General features: G+C 36.3%; 1 protein-coding gene across 3 annotated transcripts in view; it reads left to right on the top strand.

The window, feature by feature from the left end:
• The window catches only part of LOC140715353 (kinesin-like protein KIF20B), a 73,535-nt gene extending 58,171 nt beyond the window's left edge, over positions 1-15,364 (top strand). For 2 of the 3 annotated variants that reach the window (XM_073027418.1, XM_073027417.1), the window contains exons 28-34: positions 1,389-1,565; positions 1,978-2,175; positions 3,050-3,118; positions 7,723-7,827; positions 12,612-12,747; positions 14,468-14,607; positions 15,126-15,364. In XM_073027418.1, coding sequence (XP_072883519.1) covers positions 1,389-1,565; positions 1,978-2,175; positions 3,050-3,118; positions 7,723-7,827; positions 12,612-12,747; positions 14,468-14,607; positions 15,126-15,209 — 909 coding nt within the window. In that variant the 3' untranslated portion in view covers positions 15,210-15,364. The remainder of the gene's footprint in view (positions 1-1,388; positions 1,566-1,977; positions 2,176-3,049; positions 3,119-7,722; positions 7,828-12,611; positions 12,748-14,467; positions 14,608-15,125) is intronic. The other variant, XM_073027419.1, reaches the window with a different exon arrangement.
• The last annotated feature ends 4,649 nt before the right edge of the window (positions 15,365-20,013 follow it).

The following is a 20,013-nucleotide window of genomic DNA, read 5'->3' as shown; positions in this document are numbered from 1 at the left end:
AAAGAATTGAATCTTGCTAAATATTATGCTCGTATATACTTAGCTTTGAGTTCTGCTTTTTCTGTAACTTTAATATACTACAAGGTGTTACTTCAGGTTGAATGAGAAACTAAATTGCACAAATATTATCAAGAAAATGTGTAAGTTCTCAAGAACCTGAAACAATGTTTTCCAACTTTGCTTCCTTTTTAATGCAATTGCAATCTTTTTGTAATCTTTAAAGACTTCTTGCAACAATAGTGATCCCTCAAGTTTATTCATCCTAATCCAATTACTTTATTGATGGTGAAATTTGTCTTCTAATAAAAAATATATGGTTGTGAAAGCTTCCTCTTCAAGCAGTCAAGTTGTAGTGTCTTTTTAAACTTCCAGCAATTTATATTTTAAGCTTCAAGTTGCTTCATTGGCAATACTCAGTTATAGATTCAAGTCCTACCATAGTGTGTCTTTCACTTAAGCTAAAATTTCTGTCTAGCAAGGAAAAATGAAACTGCTGCTTTATTCTTTGGATACGTTAAAGGGCATTTTGTATACAGCTTGATGATATAAAAAATCCTATGACACCTCTTAGGTACGAACTGAGTAATTCTGTCATTTGCCTGGCTAATAATTATTTCTGAAACAAACAAACAAACAAAACAGCTTAATGAATCAATTGTCTTATTTGCTGTTCATGGTATCTTGTTTGCCTGCATTTTATTTTTTTCTTCTTGTAGTACAGTGTGGAATAGGCCCTTCCAGCCCTTTGAGCCATGCCACCCAGCAACCCACTGATTTAATCCAAGCCTAATCACAGGACAATTTACAATTACCAATTAACCTGCCAACTGGTATGTCTTTGGACCATGGAAGGAAACCCACACAATCATGGGGAGAACATACAAACTCCTTACGGGCAGCAGGAATTGAACCCAGGTCACCTGTCTATAAAGCATTGTACTAACTACAATGCTATCGTGCTGCCCTCATCCCTGATTTTGTCAAAGTTTATCTTGAAAGAAATGCGTAACATTTGGTGTGACGTTATTACAGCTCTGGGCTTTCTGGTGTTCAGAACTCATTTCCAGTGCTGTTCTGTAAGAAGTCTCTGAATGTCCTCCTTATGGAATATGTTATTTTCCCCGGGTGCTCCGGTTTCCTCCCGCAGTTGAAAGACCTATTGGGTAGGTTAATTGGTCATTGTAGACTGGATTAGGATTAAATTGGGGTTGCTGGGGAGGGCCTTCTCCACACTGTATTGCAAAGTAAATTATAGCATCTTCCAAAGGATAACTATGCTGTTGGCTGGGCAGGTCCTAAGTGTGAGGTTCCTACATAAATTGTAGTTGTAGATATTAATTATGACAACTATATTTGAATAATTGATAGTTTTTTAAATTTTCTTTAAGGAAAACCTAACATCTGAAATTGCTAAGAAGGAAAAGGAAATGCAGAAATGGCGAGAAGAAAGGGACGGCTTAGTAAAGGAGTTGGAAGTGCAGCTCAGGAATCTTATAACCAGCAATAAACAGAAAGATGAAGAAATAAAAAAACTCCAGGCATCTGTAAAGGAGTGCTCAGTGGAGGTGAGGGTTGAGGTTTATGTACATCCATTCTCCATTTTTTTTTTAAAGAAAAAGTGCATTTTCAGGAAAGATCTATGTTGGGGGTGATGGAGGGCTTTATTCTGGCCAGGTTGTTATAAAGAGGCTGACAGACTGATGCTCTGTAAAATGCAAATTCCTACTTGCTTATCTAACAGAAAATATTAAATTGCAGGGTAGCACGTTGGTCAGGTGCTCTTTGTGTTGGAGGGTTTGGGTGGGCGCTGGACAGAAGATTCATTACAATAGGGGCTGGCTTCATGTTCAGATCTTGAATAATCTAAAGCAGATAAAGTAGTAGCATGATATTATAATTTTAATGTAAAATTGTGATAACTTGAACTTTAAAATTAATTATGTGACTGAGATTTTATTTTTACTATTTGTTGGTCAGTCTGAGGCTGTCTTCGATTCTTCAGAAATTTCAACAGAAAATGGAGAAAAATCAAGTAGATTTCCAAAACCAGAAGTAGAGATTCATTTTGCATCTCTTCAGCCGAACAAGTTGTCAGTGAAAGAATCAAGTGGCAATTTGATTAGTGTGAAAATACCCAGAACGAACAGAAAAAGAAAAAGCTTTGCAATGGAGGAGGTAAAGAATCCAAGTAAAATACATGCTATGTTAGTTTTGTTTGATTTCTACTTGATGTTCAGTAGATACAATATGTATTTTTTTAAATCCTTGCATCCATTCCATCTGGGTCAGAAAACTTGTGGATTCAACTCCCACTTAAAGACGAGCTCAAATTCTGGGCTGTCACTCTTTTGTAGTACCAATACTTCTGCACTGTCAACAGTACCTTTTTTTAAAAAAAAAAAAAGTGAGATACAGTACTAATTTGCGTCCCAGTGTTCTATCCCTCAACCTACACTTCTGGTCACTGCATTGCTGCTTGTGGGGCAATGTTGCACACAAATAAGTTTTAAAGCTTCATGAAGTTGTTTACAAAGTTGGGTGACTTTATGTGAACGCTTGAGCAGATTAACGAAACAGGATACTTTATTTCTGAGATTTAGGGAACTGAACCTCAGTTTTGATTTGTTCCGAAACAGTCCATGCATGTGTATAGCCTTTCAAAACTGGTTTCAGAGACCGTCATTTGGCCAGCTGCATATACCACTAAACAGCTGCTTAGTATAATTTGTATCCCGAAGATACTTTTATCTACAAGGTTACTGAAATTTTTTTCACCATTTTGGAATGAAAATTATAGTTAATGTATATGTGTTCAAATCTTTGAAGTCTCAAGTATTTCTTTTGATCCATTGTAAAATGTATCGTTCTAAAAGCTGTGATTTGTTTTGAGAAAATCTTTTATCCATAATTTTCAAACAGGTCTGTTTAATCTTTTGAAGTGAATTTTAAATAGGTACATCCTAAATATGGTGCAATATTAAAGTTTCTAAATGTTATGATTACTGAAATATGCATTCCCCCTCCCCTCATTTTACAATTACTTTTCAAGAGTGGTATGCTGTCAGCCTGCTGGAAAAGCAATTCACCAAAGAAATCCTCAGTGGCTGGCACTTACAAGGTACAGATTAGTGAGCTGAATGAAGCCATAATAGCTTTCTCAACGAGACTTTAATGCAAATATAATTGAAATATCAATCTAATCCCTTAATCAATTGGAATTGTTGATTATCTATAATTCAGTGTTCTATTTAAATAGTATAAGCCTTTTGAGTCTTTCAAGCCTTATTCTGATTATACTGCAGTTCAAGTATGAAAAGCTGCAATCCAGGCTTTTATAGGATGCAGCTTACTGTGCCTCTCTCCAACTAATAAATCCAAATCAAATATAAAATGTTCCTTTGTAAATTCAGTATTCAAAAAGGGAGGCAGGGCTTGTATATGATGTGTAAAACAAAAAAAAAAGTCAACTGCCATTCAAAAACTATGAATATCTATGATTTGGAGTCTTAATTTTGAATATCTTAATTTTTTTAAAGCTTCACAGTTTAAAATTTTAAAATATCTTGATTGTATTCAATATTGGCTATGAGCATCTGTTATGGGCACCAGCCAATGTCAACTATTTCACTGGGCAAAGCAAGTGGGTGATTCTATCATAAAGGACAGCATTGTCTGGTTCAGCTGGTTCGGTCACACGTAGGAACCCTAATAGATTATTTTCCTCTGAGCTTAGTGATGCAATAAGAGCAATGGTTGTTTTCAATATCTTCCCATGGATATAAAGAGGTTTATCTTTAATTTACTAATCATTTGATCAACACCTCATCAAAGTAAGTATTGACTTCCGTTTTAAATTTAACTTGGCTCAGAATCTAGAGCCTTTGGGGAAAGATGATTTGAGAGTTTCATTCTCCCTTTGTGTTTAAAAGAAAGGTGTTCCCAGATTTCATTTCTAGCTATAAATCTTGAATACAGAACACTACAGCAGAGTATGAGCCCTTTGGCCCAAGATGTGCCAACCTATACAATCCACGATCAATCTAATACTTCCTTCCTACGCAGGCCATAACCTCAATTTTTCTTGCATCATATACTATACCTATCTAAGAGTCATTTATGTCCCTGTTATATCAGCCTTTTACGACCACCCCCAGCAGTTGTTCCAGGTACTTGCCACTCGAGTTGTTTTTTAAAGAAAAGCTATTACTGAACCTCAAATGCATAGCTACTGCTGCCCTGTGGGAAAAAGTGCTGGCTGTCCACTTGATCTATGCCTTTCATAATCTTGTACACTTCTATCTAATCGCCTCTTATCCTCCTATGCTTTGAAGAGAAAAGTTCTAGCTTACTCACCCTTTCTTCTTAAAACAAGTTCTCTAATCCAGACAACGTCCTGGTAAATTTCCTGTGCACCTTCTCTAAAGCTTCTACATCCTTCCTATAATGAGATGACCAGAACTGGATACAATGCTCCAAGTTTGGTTTAACCAGGGTTTTATAGAACTGTAACATTATCTTGCAGCTCTTTAACTCTGTCCCCTGCCTAATGAAGGCCAGCACAATTTGCAACCTTAAAGACCCTGTCAGCTTGCATGGTAACTTTGAGGGATGTAAGGGTTTGACCCCAAGATCTGTCTGTTTCTCCACTTTGCTAAGAATCCTGTCATTGACCTTGTTTTCTATCTTCAAGTTCAATCTTCTGAAGTGCATCAGCTCACATTTTTCCAGAGTGAACACCATCATCCGTTTCTCCAGTCAGCTCTGCATCCTGTCCCTATCTAGTTGTAGCCTATGACAACCTTCTGCATTACCTACAGCATTTCCAATCTTCATGTCATCTCACACCCTTCCAATTCCTCATTCAAGTTATTTATAAAATTAAGAATGGTCAACCATCCCAGAACAGATCCCCGCGAACAACACTAGTCGCCCACCTCAAGCCAGAATATGCTCCATAGGTCTGATGCTCATTGTTACTGCTCTTAGCAGTGTATTCTATTATTTGGTGATTAGATTGAAAGTGGGTGTGGTGTAAATATCTTATGCATATTTCTAATAAATATCCTTTTATAGTCATCATGATAACAGTTTTTGTTTCTTGGAGGAAGCTTAAATGTGGCTTTTTCCAGGATTAAATTTGTATGGTTCAGGATGAGAAAGCTGATTATGTTTACTTTGGTTGGCTAGAATTAAATAGAACACTATCCTTCAGTAGACAAATGTGACTATTTTGTCAAAATACAACAATTAAAGAACTAGATTTAATGAGAACAAAATAAAAATCTTGGTATTTGAGAGTATAGTCACATTGTAGTATTGCTGTCCTATTAACAACATGTATAGAAAGTGTTATATAGTATTAACAAACCTCTTAGCATCTGTATTTTTGCATCTTTAATTTAGAGATTTATTATATACCATTGCTTATTTCTAAATTCATTCCTATTTTACAATTTGCATTTTGCAACAATTGCTTTACTAATACGCATCAACATTGCAAAATGTGCATGTGTAGAGGCGGGGCAGTGAAGAATAATGATTCAATTTCACTCTATTCTTGAATGTATCTAAAGGAATGTGTTGCCTGTATTGGACAAATGAATTTTAAATTTCATACACAACTGTTTCATTGCAGTTTTTTAAAGGATACTTTTCTTTCAAGATGTACTTTTTCAATGTTCATTCACTCAAATTTGATAAATGTTGTTCCAGATATTAAACCTAATTCCTTCCTCTCTTGTTAATAATTTATGGCATTAGATTTTATTTCTAACTTGGGATCCATGGAAAATAGAAAGAAATAATAGTAGCCTGTGTGATAAACTATTGCCCAATGTGCACATGTGGAAAGTAACATTAAATATTCACTGAAAGGAAACAATGACTTGGTCAATCGCAGACACCCAACAAAATAGCATTTTGGCAGACTCGCATAACCTACCGTAAGTATGTCAGGCCAGGCTGATAAGTACCGTAGGTAGCCTTGGAGAGTCATAGAACAATATACCATGAATGCAGGTCCATGACAACCATGGTGCCCACACAGCTAGTCCAAATTTCCCATTTTCAACCCACATTGCTCTAAGCCCCATCCCTATTCCAAATGCTTCTTAAATAATACTATTTTACCTGCCTCAGCCACTTCTTCTGGCAGATTGTTCCATGTACAGTAGTGTGCAAAAGTCTTGGGCACATACATGTGTATATCTAGAGTGTCTAAGAATTTTGTACAGTACCATAGTAATTTTATGTATTGCATTGTACTGCTGCCGCAAAAAAAAATACATTTCGTGACATGTGAGTCATGATAAACTTGATTCTGATATGGGTCTCTAATGTGGACTGAGAGTAGGAAGAGGGTGTGGGGGGAATTATGGTTGGGAAACGGATGAGAGAAGGGAGGGACTGGGAAGCACCAGAGAGTCGTTCTGTAATGAACCAATTGTATAGAATCAAATGACCTCCCCCTTCCCTGACCCACCCCCCCAGCCTCTGGTTCTCCTCTGCCACCTGTCCCACACCCCTCCCTCGACAGTCTACCCTCGCTATTCCCCACATCCTTTGTTCCTGCCAGATTTCCAAACTGTCTGCTGCATGTTGGCAAATACAGTACTACGTAAAACTTTAGTTGCTGTGGCTGTATGTGTATCTAAGATTTTAGCACAATACTCACCACCCTCTGCATGAAAATGGTTGCCCCTCAGGTCCCTTTTAAATCTTTCCCTTCTGGCCTTGAATCCTTGTCCCCTTAATTTTCCTATTCCCTTATCTATGCCTCTCGAGATCTTAAATATTTCTGTGAGGTCGCCCTTATTTTCTTATTTTCCAAGGAATGATAACCTAGCCTAGCCAACCTGTTCCTATGGCTCTAGTCCTGGCAAAATCCAAAATCCTCTTAGTCTTTACAGCACTCATTCCAGCTATTCCTTTGGCTTGATTTATTTTAAACATAGTATTAATTTAGGAAATAAATGGGAAATTGACACTGTGCTTGTTTTTCACAAGACTAATTTTTACCATAGTCAATTTAATTGGATAAATTGATGTGCACAGCTTCAATCCTATACTAATTTTAAAAAAAAAGATGGATCCTGTTTTTCTGTGGTTCAAAGGATTAAAAAAGAATGACATCAATATTTTTTAATGTCTCAGAATGAAAAGGGAGTGCAGTTTAGAATTGGTGAAACATAATGCAAGATTTGCACTACTTTTAGTTAAATGGCAGAAATTTAAAGAGAAAATAAAGTACATCTGAGGTTTACAACATGAGGTGGTAGAATTAGTAATGTTAAGCAAGTCTCTGATCAGGTTTAATTGATATTCACTTTCTACATTTTGGTTATAAGTATATTTTGCTACTATAATTTATTGAGATGAGTGTTTTTATTACAAGAACCAAATGTATAATCTAATTTAGTTACGTGAATTACAGAGACCATTATTCTAGACTTTATGCCTTAGTTGAGATGGGCGAATCTTTTCATAGCTTCCAGGGGTAATGTTAGTTTTGAGAGCGAGAATTAGAAAGGAATAGAGATTTCCTATTTGTAAAATGTTCATTACAAAGTAAAGTAACTTAATATGGAATTCTTCACCCTTAATTTCCATCCCCTATCTGTACACATGCACAGATGTTGTCACTTGCACTGGAAATTTCCTTTCCTAAGAAAATAGAACTGAGGCTTAATTTTTTAAATAATTTTCACCTTCTCTTGTACTTAGAATGATGATGACTGCGAAAACAGGAAAAATATAATTGTATCTAGAATGGGACGCAATGCATCTCACGTTATTTCTACTCCCACCATTATCAGCATGGCAGAGAAGGTTGGTCTATCTATTAACTTTTCAGAAACTTGTAATTTTATTATGATAGAGCATAATTGTTAATAACTTCAATTCTGTCATTATCATGCAGGTATTGACTATTCCCATTGCAATGAAAAGCTATGTTTTAACTGAGTCAGGATGGTCTGCAGTTCCATGGACCACCAATAGACTGGATAGCTAGCTTGACTGTTAAGTATTATCTAAGGGTAGACCTAGTGGTATAGTAACAATTAGAAGTTTGTGTGCTTATATTATAAAGAATTATTTCCTTCCTCATGTTGTAGAAATCTTGTGTTGTAATACTATTTGGTACAACTGGAATATATAGACTCAGTGGCCACTTTATTAGGCACAGGAGTGGAACAGGCTTGCTACTCTACTGATGGAGCCAATCCACTTGAAGGTTTGATGTGTTGTGCAATCAAAGTTGTTCTTTAATGTGGTGTTTTCACCCACAGAATTGCCACTCACTGGATTTTTTTCAGTTTTTTTTTTGCACTATTTGCTGTTAACTATAGAGATTGTTGTGTGTGACAATCCCAGGAGATCGGTAGTTTGAGATGCTCGAACCACCCCGTCTGGCACCAATAACCATTCTACGATCAAAGTCACTTGGATCACTTTTTTTTTCCCATTGAGATGGTTGGTCAGAACTATAACTGGACTTTTTAACCATGCCTGCATGCTTTTATGCATTGATTTGCTGCCATGTGATTGTCTGATTAAATATGTGCATTAACAAGTAGGTGTACCTAATAAAGTGGCCACTGATTGTACATGTTCCACGTCCATGAAAGTACACATTTGGTTGGTCTGAACTACATCACAGTGAATTTTCATCTTGGTGTTCTTTTAAAAGTGTATGCAAAATCTATTAGAGAGCTCTAAATTTTAGCCTGAAAATTACTGTTGGTGATATCAAATAGCTTCAATTTTTACTGCAGTGTTAGTGCATCAATCATCATAGTCCCTCTGCCTTTATTCCAGTATGTCACAGAAAACTTCAATTGATTAGCATGACTGCATTTTACAATAAAAGGTACCATCGTACAGTACCTTAGAATTTGACTATTCGTAGATAGTGATTCATGAATGTGTTTTGAAGTTATGACCTTGACACAATATGCTATGTACGATATCAATGCATAGACTAGTGAGTGATAGTTGGGACTTTTACTCATTTGGGGTAAAGATTATATAGCAAGCTTTGCCCCTTTTCTTTCCAGTACTAATATCTTATTGGTAAACTTATAAAGTCATTTTCTGCCTTTCTTCGTTATTTGAATTGATCTAAAAAATTGACTCCTAATATTAAATGTAAAATTTCAGATCAAGTTTTTTTCTTACAAAATAAGCTACAGATCTTCCCCATGTTACAGCAGCATTTTGTTCCTGTGAGCTATGCATAATCTGACTATTTGCAAGTCAGATATGCAGCTGTTAACTGAGCTTCCTCAGAGCAGAAGATGCCCGCAACAGCTGTCATATCCATTCATATGTATGGGCTGTATGTAAGTTGAGCATTGATGAGCAGGGGAGGATCTGTAAATGACAATATTCCAAATGTTGTTTGATTATTCTATGAAATTGCTTTCTATTAGTTCAAGCAATTCCTCTGAGCTCTTCCCCTCACTCTGTTCTTTTTGAAATTTGATGTTCTGCTTCTAACCCATTCCATTCCTTGCTAATTCCCTCAAACTTCATCAGGTATCAATAATTTGCATAGCTTCCTCATCGACTTGTCATGCCTAAATATTGGAAATAAGACCAAAAAAGCCTATTTTTGGCAGCATATGTATGAAGAATTGGAATATGGAATAGTGGGCCACAAAGAAATATCGTCTTTGTTTTCAGCATTGCAAAAATAAGTTGCTGGAAATGCTCAGCATATCAGGCAGCATCTGTAGAAATAAAAATAGAGTCAACTTTTCAGGTTGATTATCCTTTGTCAGGATTGGGGAAAAATAAGGAGATTTTCTTAACTTACAGAGAAGATATATGAAAGTATAGGAAGGACAAAGGGAATATGTGGCATAGTTAGGTCAGAGTTGACATGGGCATAAATCAGTGGGTTAATGAGAACAGTTACAGGGTGAAAATGCAAACAAATAAAATGTGAACCATCTCATCAGATAGTGGAAAGTATAATGAATAAAAGTATCAAACATGAGGAAATCTGCAGATGCTGGAAATTCAAACAACACACACAAAATGCTGGTGGAACACAGCAGGCCAGGCAGCATCTATAAGAAGAAGCACTGTCGACGTTTCGGGTCAAGAGGTCTCGGCCTGAAACGTCGACAGTGCTTCTCCTTATAGATGCTGCCTGGCCTGCTGTGTTCCACCAGCATTTTGTGTGTGTTGTTTGAATAAAAATATATTGCGTTAATGGTCAGTATCACAGCTGGATACAAGAATAGCTAGTTCTTATATAAGAAAGCAAATTACCTGAAGTTGCAGAATTTCGTATTTAGTCCAGAAGGCTGCAACATCCCCAGATGGAAGGTGTGAAGCTTGTCTTGGACGTTGTTTTATCAATGCAGGAGGTTGTAAAGGAGTGGAATGGAGAGTTAAAGCAGCAGGCAACAGGAAGCCCAGTGTGGCCATTGTAGACTGAACACATGCATTCAACATTGTGGTGACATTGGATTGGAATAAGTGAAAAGGAAGCATTATTTCACCTTTTTGAAATGTCTGGATATTTGGAAGGGAAGGGGCAAAAGGACAACTGTTTGATTTCCCCTATTTGCATGGGAGAGTGCCCTAAGAATGGGAGTGTTTGTTGGGGATGGAAGAATGGAGCAGGGAGTTTAGAAAGGAATGTTGTTGCTGCTAATAAAAATTATGAAGAATGATCTGTTGAATGCAGTCTTCTAGAATGGAATTCCATCATTTCTCTGCACAGGTGAATGAGTGACAGCAAAGGTGCTATAAAGTAATATGATATAGTCAAGGGGTTCTGCCCAATATGGTAGTGGGCAAGCTACATTTTAGGATAAAGGAAATGCTTCATTGCCATGTATGTTATTTACAAAGAGACCTCAAAACTTATCTCCACAGAAACTTAAGCCTTATTTTGTCACATATGCCCTTTGACTTATCTGTTTCTCACACAGTTTCTCCCACTTGACAAAAGGATTTTTGACCTGAAGTGTTAAATCTCTTTCTGTTTCAACAGATGTTGTCTAATCTGTTGAATGCTTCCAGTAATTTGATTTAATTTTAGATTTCCAGCGTTTGCTTCTCTGTTTTTTATTTGTATGGTATTGTCACCATGTCTGACAAAAGATGGAAAGCATGCTGTCAGACAAAGTTTGGACCAAAAATTAGAGTATATATTTTTAAATGAAAAGCAAAATGCAGGAATGAAATTGTATTAAAGCTCATGTATGATAAAGCATCTGAAGTCTTCAGAGTTTTTGGATTCTAGAAATGATCTTCTGACAATGAAGCAAAGAGCCATTAAAAAAGAGTAGTTAAAGAAATTGCAAGCTTTTGAATGGGTATTCAAATATAACCTTTAAGGAAAAAACATTCTTAATTGTTGAACAATCAGAATAATATGTAACTTTTAAAATGTAAAACAGTGTCTTGCCCACTGGACTGCTTTGTTTGGATACATAGCTTCAATGGAAAATCAGCTTAGAAAGTCAGGTGCAAGTTTGTGTACTTTTAAAAGATTTATGCTAAAGTTCAAGTGAGTCCTAATGAGGTGTGTATGTATGCAGCAACATGCCAACAAACCTTTTAATTATAATGCCTCTACTGAAAACTTCAGCTGTGCATGGTGCCCATCCTATGAGTATGACTGTGCAAATATGCGTATGTTTCAAGCATATTTCCAATAGTGTAAAGATTAGAATGAGCATTTTGCAGTAGAAGTAGCAGAGATAATCAGGACAAGCGTTATTCTGTAGAGTAAGGAGAATGGCATTGGGTCGCCTGTGAATGGAGGTATTGAAAGATTAGAGAAAGACCAGCATCATTAGGGTTGTAATGTGGGATTCAACAGAATCAATTGGAAGTGAGGTTTGTAGTAGTTGCAGAGGGGTGAGGAAATTTTGGGATCCAGATTGAGCAATTCTATGGATAAGTCTGGTAGGGTAGGACAGAAATGGATGTGAAAAGTTAAATTTGGAGATCAGGCAATTAACTTAATTGGCAGTTGTTATTTGTTCAGTGTAATGGTAGTTAAAACGCAAATGTTCACTGGGTAATCCTGGAGCAGTAGAATCCAAGTCCTTTTGCATTGCTCTTAAAGGAGCAAAGAATGGGGGGGGGGGGGGGGGGTGGCATTATTGTATGTGTTCTTGACACAGAAATTCCATTGGGGGAGAGAGCATCTTGCAATTGAAAACACTCTTGAAATTCTGAAATGATGTCCAACAACCTAGAAGTGTATGGGATGGTGTGAAGAGTATTAGTTTTCAATTACATAATTCAGATTGTATTTGCACAATTTATAGTGTTGAAAACAAGTAAATGAAGAGCATAATGCTGATGACATTTATTTCACCACAGACAAGAAGCAGAAATAATTTAGCTTGTCACAAATCAATTAAGCATCTTCCTGCAGGACAGTCAAATACCTTGTCCCTTTCTGGCTTGTAAATTACAGCTTTTTTTTTAAGCAGATAAATGGAACTTTTGTTTCAGGATTGAATTTTTCTGTCAAACTAAATTGCTAGTTAGAGAATGGGTCCATTGTAAATATAAATTGGAAATATGGCAAAACAATGTTATTGAATTACAGGGTCTTAATTCAGAATCTATTGTTTCAGGATGCAAACTGTCCTAATGATAGGATAGAAAAGAATTGCCCAGTCTCAAGCCTCAGGTCACACAAGAAGAAAGATGGAACATTGCAGAAAATCGGAGATTTATTGCAAAATTCCCCAACAGCTCTTCAGAGCAAAGGTTAGTATTCCAATTTTGTTTCCAAAGTTGTTGTAAAATTTATTTGTGAACACCAGACAAATTGTGGAAAAATTAACTGTTTACCTTTTGGTAATCATGCTCTCTGTGGTTAGACTGTTCAAACTCAAGCAAGTTTCACACTTGCTGTGAATACAGGAACAAACACTTGTATCGGGCAGCGTGGTAACACTGCTACCCCAAATCTCTGATGGCCTAGGTTAAATCCTGACCTCCAGTGCTCTCTGGCGTTTACGTATTCTCCCTGTGACTGTGAGTTTCTATGCACATCCAAAAGATATGGCTTGGTAGATTAATTGGTAGTAAATTGCCATTGATGTGTAATTGGGTAATGGAATCTGGGTGGAGTTGATGGGAGTGTGGGGAGAGTAAACTGCAGTTAGTGCAAATGGATGTTCAATGGGCAGTGTAGACTCAATGAGCAGAAGAGCCTGATTCCATTTTTTTGTGACTTTCATTCTCTACAATTCTAGGCTTAAAGACTATGCATATTTCCACCGTTCAGAATATGCTTTGATTTAATATTTCATTGAGTCAATTGAATCTCAAGAATTCTCCAAATTACGTGTGTAACGTGCAAATATATGTCATCACTGGAAACAAACGGGTTGCACTTTTACAGATGTGCAGAAGTCAACATAGTCTATTATTTGGAAAATGCACATTTATCACTCAATACAATAACCAATCCTCCAGAGTCCACGGTATTGTGATGAGGGCTAACATGAACATTTATTTATTATCTTCCTTTGCCTAGTTATGTTGATAAAGAATCACAATATTCCATGTCTGATTTGATTGGCTTGAAGTATCAGTGCATGTTACATTGTTTAATCATTGCATCAGTGTTAATAGAAGTGATTGCTTGTCAACTTTCAAAGCCACTCCAAGTAGATTCCAGAAGTGAAAACAGCAGCCTGTGTCTTTTAAGAGTCAATGGTGTTTTTCTGTGGGAAAGCTGTATATGAGCAGGTTTTCTTTTAAGAATGTTTCTTTGAATTTATAATGTTTATGGGAGCTCAGTTATATGATATGTCCATGTTGGGTGATAGTAACATGGAGGAGGGTCTGTAGTGAAATAATGGGCTTAATTGTCAGGACTATTCCCACTGTTTGCTCCACTGCTCAATTCAAGGAGTTCAGCATCAGAGCAATCTTTTTAGGATTCAATTAATCCACAGTAACTGTTGCTGTGGTATATTGCTATACACAGCTTACATTGGGTGATTTTAAAATAATATTTTGCTTTGATAAATTTTATTTAATTATTTTTATTACCTTGTTTTAATATTTCTTGGTGTTGGAGGAATTAAAAATGCTAAATTGCCTCCCAATTAGTAAAGCCCTATCCCCTGTTGCTTTAGAGGCAGTTTTCCCTCACTTTGATATCCAAGGTATAGTTGTCATTGGAACTATGCCACAGCAATTGGGCAGGGAATGTAGGAATTACAGGGAACAGACTTGGTCTAGCCCACATTAAGTCTGCAAAACTTGAATTAATTTTAAAATGAATGAGATACTAAATATTGCACACAAATAATTGACATTTTTCAGTAATGTTGGTCTTAATTGGATTGTAAGCTTACTTTTGACTTGATACAAGACCAGTTGAAGAAATCTGTCATAAAATGGTAGTGTTTATAAGGCACAACTTTCTTACAAGATTGTGGATTGCTTGTTCATAACTTGTATCTGTTTTCAGCGAAAAGGTTAATGGAAACATTAAGTTCTCCCAAGAACCTGGAAGTTGAAGCTACTTGTAACAATTCAAAACCCAAAAGAGCAAGGCGGAAGCTTTATAAACAAGATATATCATCACCTATGAATTTCCCATCTCAACCAGTAAGTGCACTTTATGGAAACCAGTAAATCATAATACACTGGTTTCTTTCTATTGTCAGAAGAGTGTACTTTAATTGAAGTGGTTTTCATGAATAGTATTTATACAGGTAATACAAGATTATAGTGATGCATATTTTGTAATGTTTAGTAATTTAGAAATAGTAAAGAATTACAGCTCAGAAAGAAAGGCAAAGTTTTGCTTGTACAACTAGAAAATCAATTGGCATACACAGTAATAATTGCTAATTTTATTATGTATTAGGAACAATCTCGATTTTAGAAAAGTATGTTAGCAATAAGCATTTTATCATCTGATATAGAACTACAGTTAACAGAATATTTGATCTAAGTATAAATCAGTACTACAATGTTGAGAATACTTCATGATCAGCAAAAGCTAGCAGTCCAATACATTTATTGATGGAAATGACTGTGTAATTCAAATATCAGATGGTCAGAATTTAGTAATTCTGTGTAATGTTAACAAGAAATTAACCAGTAAACTTTAAACATTACAGATAATAGAGCTGAACAGTAAGGAAAGTGACCATTTAATCATGAAAAGACGATTACGAACAAGATCTACTAAAGTGACTAAGTGATCTTCATCGTTCATTGTACAGAATTTTTATTAAAATTGCAAAATTTTTGCCTGTATGTTGACCTCTTAACTGTTTAAAAAAAAGAGGTGTAAATATGTTTGATGCTTTGTACATGCTTTTACCTTGTATAACTCAATAAATGCAGAGTAAATGAATTCTGAATTATAACATCTGAAAACAAATGAAAAATACAGCAAGGAATGGAGCTTCATAATTTAAACCAGATATTAAGGATCTTATTTTAAAATGCTGGAGCAACTCAGCAGAACAGCCAGCATCTACGCTGGGAAATAAACAGTCGATATTTCGGGCCAAGACCCTTGGTACCGAATAGCCTCTACACAACTTTCAGCCTTGTAAGTTCCCAACTCTCTGTAGTCTATTTCTACCTTTACCAAGAATCCACGTGCTGAATTGCCAGACAGCGCCATTGGTTCAATCTACTCTGGCCCCACCAAACTAATGTTCACTTGCATTCTCATCAAACACAGTGCAGTCTTTACCTTGAAATGCTGACTGGGTGATCAATGTGCATTCAGTGAACTGAGGTAACCATATTACCTGTTGCCTGCTACTTAATTCTCCATCTCACTCTCATTCTACCTATCTGTTTGTGGCCTCCATCACTGTTGCACCAAGGACTAATGCACATTTGAAGAACAGCACCTCATCTTCTATCTGGGTATGTTGGATCTTTCTGGATCATTTTTCCACAACTTAAAATAACTCACTTATCCTTCAGAAATCTGTTGTCACAATTCATTCAAAATGTTTTTTTGTTCTTTCATCTTCTAACTCATTTACCAGAGGACGTCTGCAGTCTATGCCCACAGCACCTGTAGCTTGTGTCTTATTTATCTCTTCTCAACTCCTTACTAACTTAAAACTCAATTTTGAAATGTTTCTGATGTGAAATAGTAATTACTTCCAGAATTTTCTGTGTATATTTCTGACTATCAGCATCTGCATATTTTAAAATTTTGATATTGTCATTTTGAAAGTATAGAGTCCTGTGGGGTGGCGGGGTGATGTGTTTCTTTGCGACTACTGGTTACAAACAGTCTCAGGTTGGTAACAGACAATTGCAGCAATCAAGGTGTGTTGTACATTTTATGCAATCTGATTCATCATTTGTTGGCAGATCATCTTTCTCCATTTAAAACAGCTAACTTTATAATGGATAGAGTCTGCGGCCTTTCCACCAGAGAGTATCTACCTTATCAACAAGGTTGAAATTCTGCCATTGTAATTGGTACTGTTATTTGCAGGTTTTGTAATCCATTGATAGTGTGGGAGTAAAGACGAAACACCGCTATTTTTCTTTAAAATGTATTAATCAGGGCAGTACACTTTTCTGAACGATTTTCTGTGTATAAGAAATGCTGGTAATCGCATATTACATCAGAGGTGACTCAAAAACTGTTTCACATGTCTCCACAGCACTAGCTTGTTGTGATCTCTTTAACTCCCACTTAATTATATCTTCACTACTGAAGTGCTTAGACAAGGTCTGTATATTAAAATGTTTGATTCCAGCATGAATCTTTTTTCAAAGTTAATGCCTATATGAATAATGTTACAGTATTTTTTTCCTATTTAATTGACTAAGGGCAAAATGATAACTGTTATAGCCTATTGGAAGATACATTTTTATTTCCTAGCAGAGTAATGATGCCAAATAGGGCAACCATTTCCCTTTGTCTACTGAGATTTTGCAAGCTTATTGCAATCTTATTTCATCAAAGATGTTTGAAAGATGCACAGGCCATTCAGTCTAATCAGTTCATAGTGGTATTTAAGCTCCACCTTGATACCTTTTAATCCTTATTCATGTGCTTTCTCTGCCTCCCCTTGCATACATTTGTGCTATTGCTTCAATTGCTTCCTGCGAATCCAAGTTGAAGGTATTCAGCACCTTTTGAGTAGAGTTTCTTTTGAATTCTCTACTGCATTTCACTTTCGGTGACTCTCAATTTGGAGGCTTCTAGTTATGCTCTTCCCTTTTGCAGAATTACTTTGTACCCACATTATCAAAATAAGTCAGCCTTTTCTCAATAGTAAAGAGATGTGATTTGTTCATACTTTGCTGATATATCTTCACATTTTTGGAATAAACCTTGGAATCTAAATTGAACCTCTAGGTCCTTTTGAGGTTGGCCAAAACAATACATATTCTTCAAGTGTGGTTTATCAACGCTTAATACAAATCTAGCATGATTTTCTACTTTTCAGTTCTAGAAATCTAGAGCTAAATCTTGCTGCTTGGTTTTCTGCCTTGCTAACCTATGATGCAAATTTATTGAAGAACGTCTATGTGCTTCATGAGCCCTTTTCATGTAGCCCACTGTCTTCTAAGTAATAATTAACCTATTCTTCCCATCAAAATGAACTATCTTAATTTTAATCTTGGGCACACTCACTTGCGGTACTAATTGTCACTATAACCAGGAAAACACTACTCCGATTATGAACCTTTGAATTAATCAAACATTTAACTCAACTCATGTTTATGATTCACCTCAAAATTATTAAATTTGAATAATATCCATTGGGGATCATACAATGATAGGACTTATTCATCCCTTGACCTAACCATTCCCAGATGCTTCATCAATGCCTCATGGTTATACTGCAAATTATTGACCGAAATGGAAAAATTGTATCTTGCTATGAAGATCACTAGGATGATCCATTATTTTTCGCTTTCATATTGCTTCCTGCTAAGGTTGCTGGCAATGTTGCATGTTCTGTTGAATAGCTCAGTGTTGTATTATTTGATATATATTAAAAGGTTTTCATTCTGAAAGATGCCAGAAGACATTAAAAAAAGGAGAAAAAAAAAACAGAAATCCAAATCTGGCAAAATGATCACAAAATGGATTGTTTTCTAGGAACACAAGACTCCCTCTGACATGGGGGTCAGCTGTAAAAGGAATTTGTAAATACCATTATCTATTTGCCATTATCCAGAAATGTAGAGCAAAGACAAATATTGTGTCCATAAACCATGCATCCTGCTCCAAATAGTGCAAATGGGTGATGATAATGCAGTACAGGAGGTGCTACTGTAAAGTTATGCTCTGACTTTATCCCTTGATTTATATTCATGGAATCATTATTATTGATATTTGGACTTGTAGTGCAATATTGGTAATCTGATAAAGTGACAAAATATCCATGTCATTCCAATTCTGCCTTGATCAAAAAATTATCCTTCAGAGATGCAGCGTTTCCTATATGATGGCCCAAGGGTTGCCACCTTGAAGTAACCAAGAATGAAGAAACTTCAACCTTGCCAGTCGTGTCCAGACTTGGACGTTAGCTTTCAGAAAGTGAATATCTTGTTTGCCTGTGGAGGTAAATGTAAAATATCCAGTCACATTATATAGTTATGGGGGGGGGGGGCAGGGTTTTTGTGGGTTAATATTTATTCAACTAATACAAAGCAAAAAATAGTGTCTTTGATCAGCAATTCACTGACTGAAGTAGGAATGAATGACCTGTGTTGGAGCAATTCAAAACCAGCTCTGGAGTCAGCAAGAGGGTTTATTTCAGAGCTGAACCTAAATGATGCACTAGGAGAACAAAATGTTTCTGGCTTGTTCTGCCACACAATATACTGTTACAGAGCCTAGCACTTCCTCAATCAGAATGTCATCTGCACACAAGATGCTTGTGTGTACATATTTTCCAGCTGCAGGAGCAGTACGTCTTGCTGATACATCCTATTTGTTAAGCTGTTTCACAAGGTTGTGACAATGCATGTTATTGAAAATCAAGATCACATGGTTCTTACTTGTGCAACTGCACCTTTGTTTATCCTGCCTAATTATATTAACCATGCTAATTATTTCCCCTAAATATTCCTACTACACTAGGTTCTGGAGTAAAGGCAATGGAGATAAAGCTGTAGATTAGCTACACTCTAATAGGAAGCTTGTTAAAGTTGAGATGTATCATAGGGACAACAATGGTTGGTGTGTCAATGAGATGATGCAACTTTGCTTGACATCATTCTGTACAATGATGGGATCTATTGATCTAAAACCATTAATTACAAGCCACCAGTGAATAATGTATTTTCCATAAGCCAGATTTGAAAAGAATGATCCTCTGTCCCTTTGTAATGAGGCTAAAAAGGACCACAAACAGTAGCTGATGCTGCTCCCTGCATTTCTCATGGACTTAAGTGCAGTTGAAATTCTGTCCATTTTTCTGTAATGCAATTTGGGGAGTAGTTCTTTGACCATACTGGACAAGACATTTGAGGAGGACCTGGAAACAACATTCCCTATGGCAGAAATCCTTTTGCAGTCATTATAATCAAACTTTTCTGCTTTTTAAAAAATTATTGCAGTTCTGGTATTTCTGAGCTCCCCTTGACATGTGCAGGTTAAGCTTCTGAATTTGTTGCTGAACTTACTCCTGCTATGTTATACTAAACATGTATCAGACATTGACTAGCCCACATGTGGAAATACTACATGCATTTCTGGTTGGCATAGTATGGAATGGATAGCAGAGTCTGGAGAGAGTGTAGTGGAAATTTACAAGAACAACAGAAATATAAGAATCAAAGGAAATGCCTCCCTGCCCCACTCTTTATAAACTGGTCACCCTTTCTAATCACTCTTCTCCTGACACAATGTTTGCTTTCTTACCGATATCTCTGTTAACTGAGCTAACCACAACCATTCAAATATGTATTGAATTTGGAGGACTGATTTTGCTGGCACTCCATTATCCATTGCAAGCCTACTCATATTATGAGAAGGTTTCATACAGATGTTTAGATGACATACTG

This window comes from Hemitrygon akajei, chromosome 23 (assembly GCF_048418815.1).
Source record: "Hemitrygon akajei chromosome 23, sHemAka1.3, whole genome shotgun sequence".
NCBI classification, from domain to species: Eukaryota; Metazoa; Chordata; class Chondrichthyes; order Myliobatiformes; family Dasyatidae; genus Hemitrygon; species Hemitrygon akajei.
Note: the sequence above shows the minus strand (reverse complement) of the source record. Positions and strands in the feature narration are given on the sequence as shown.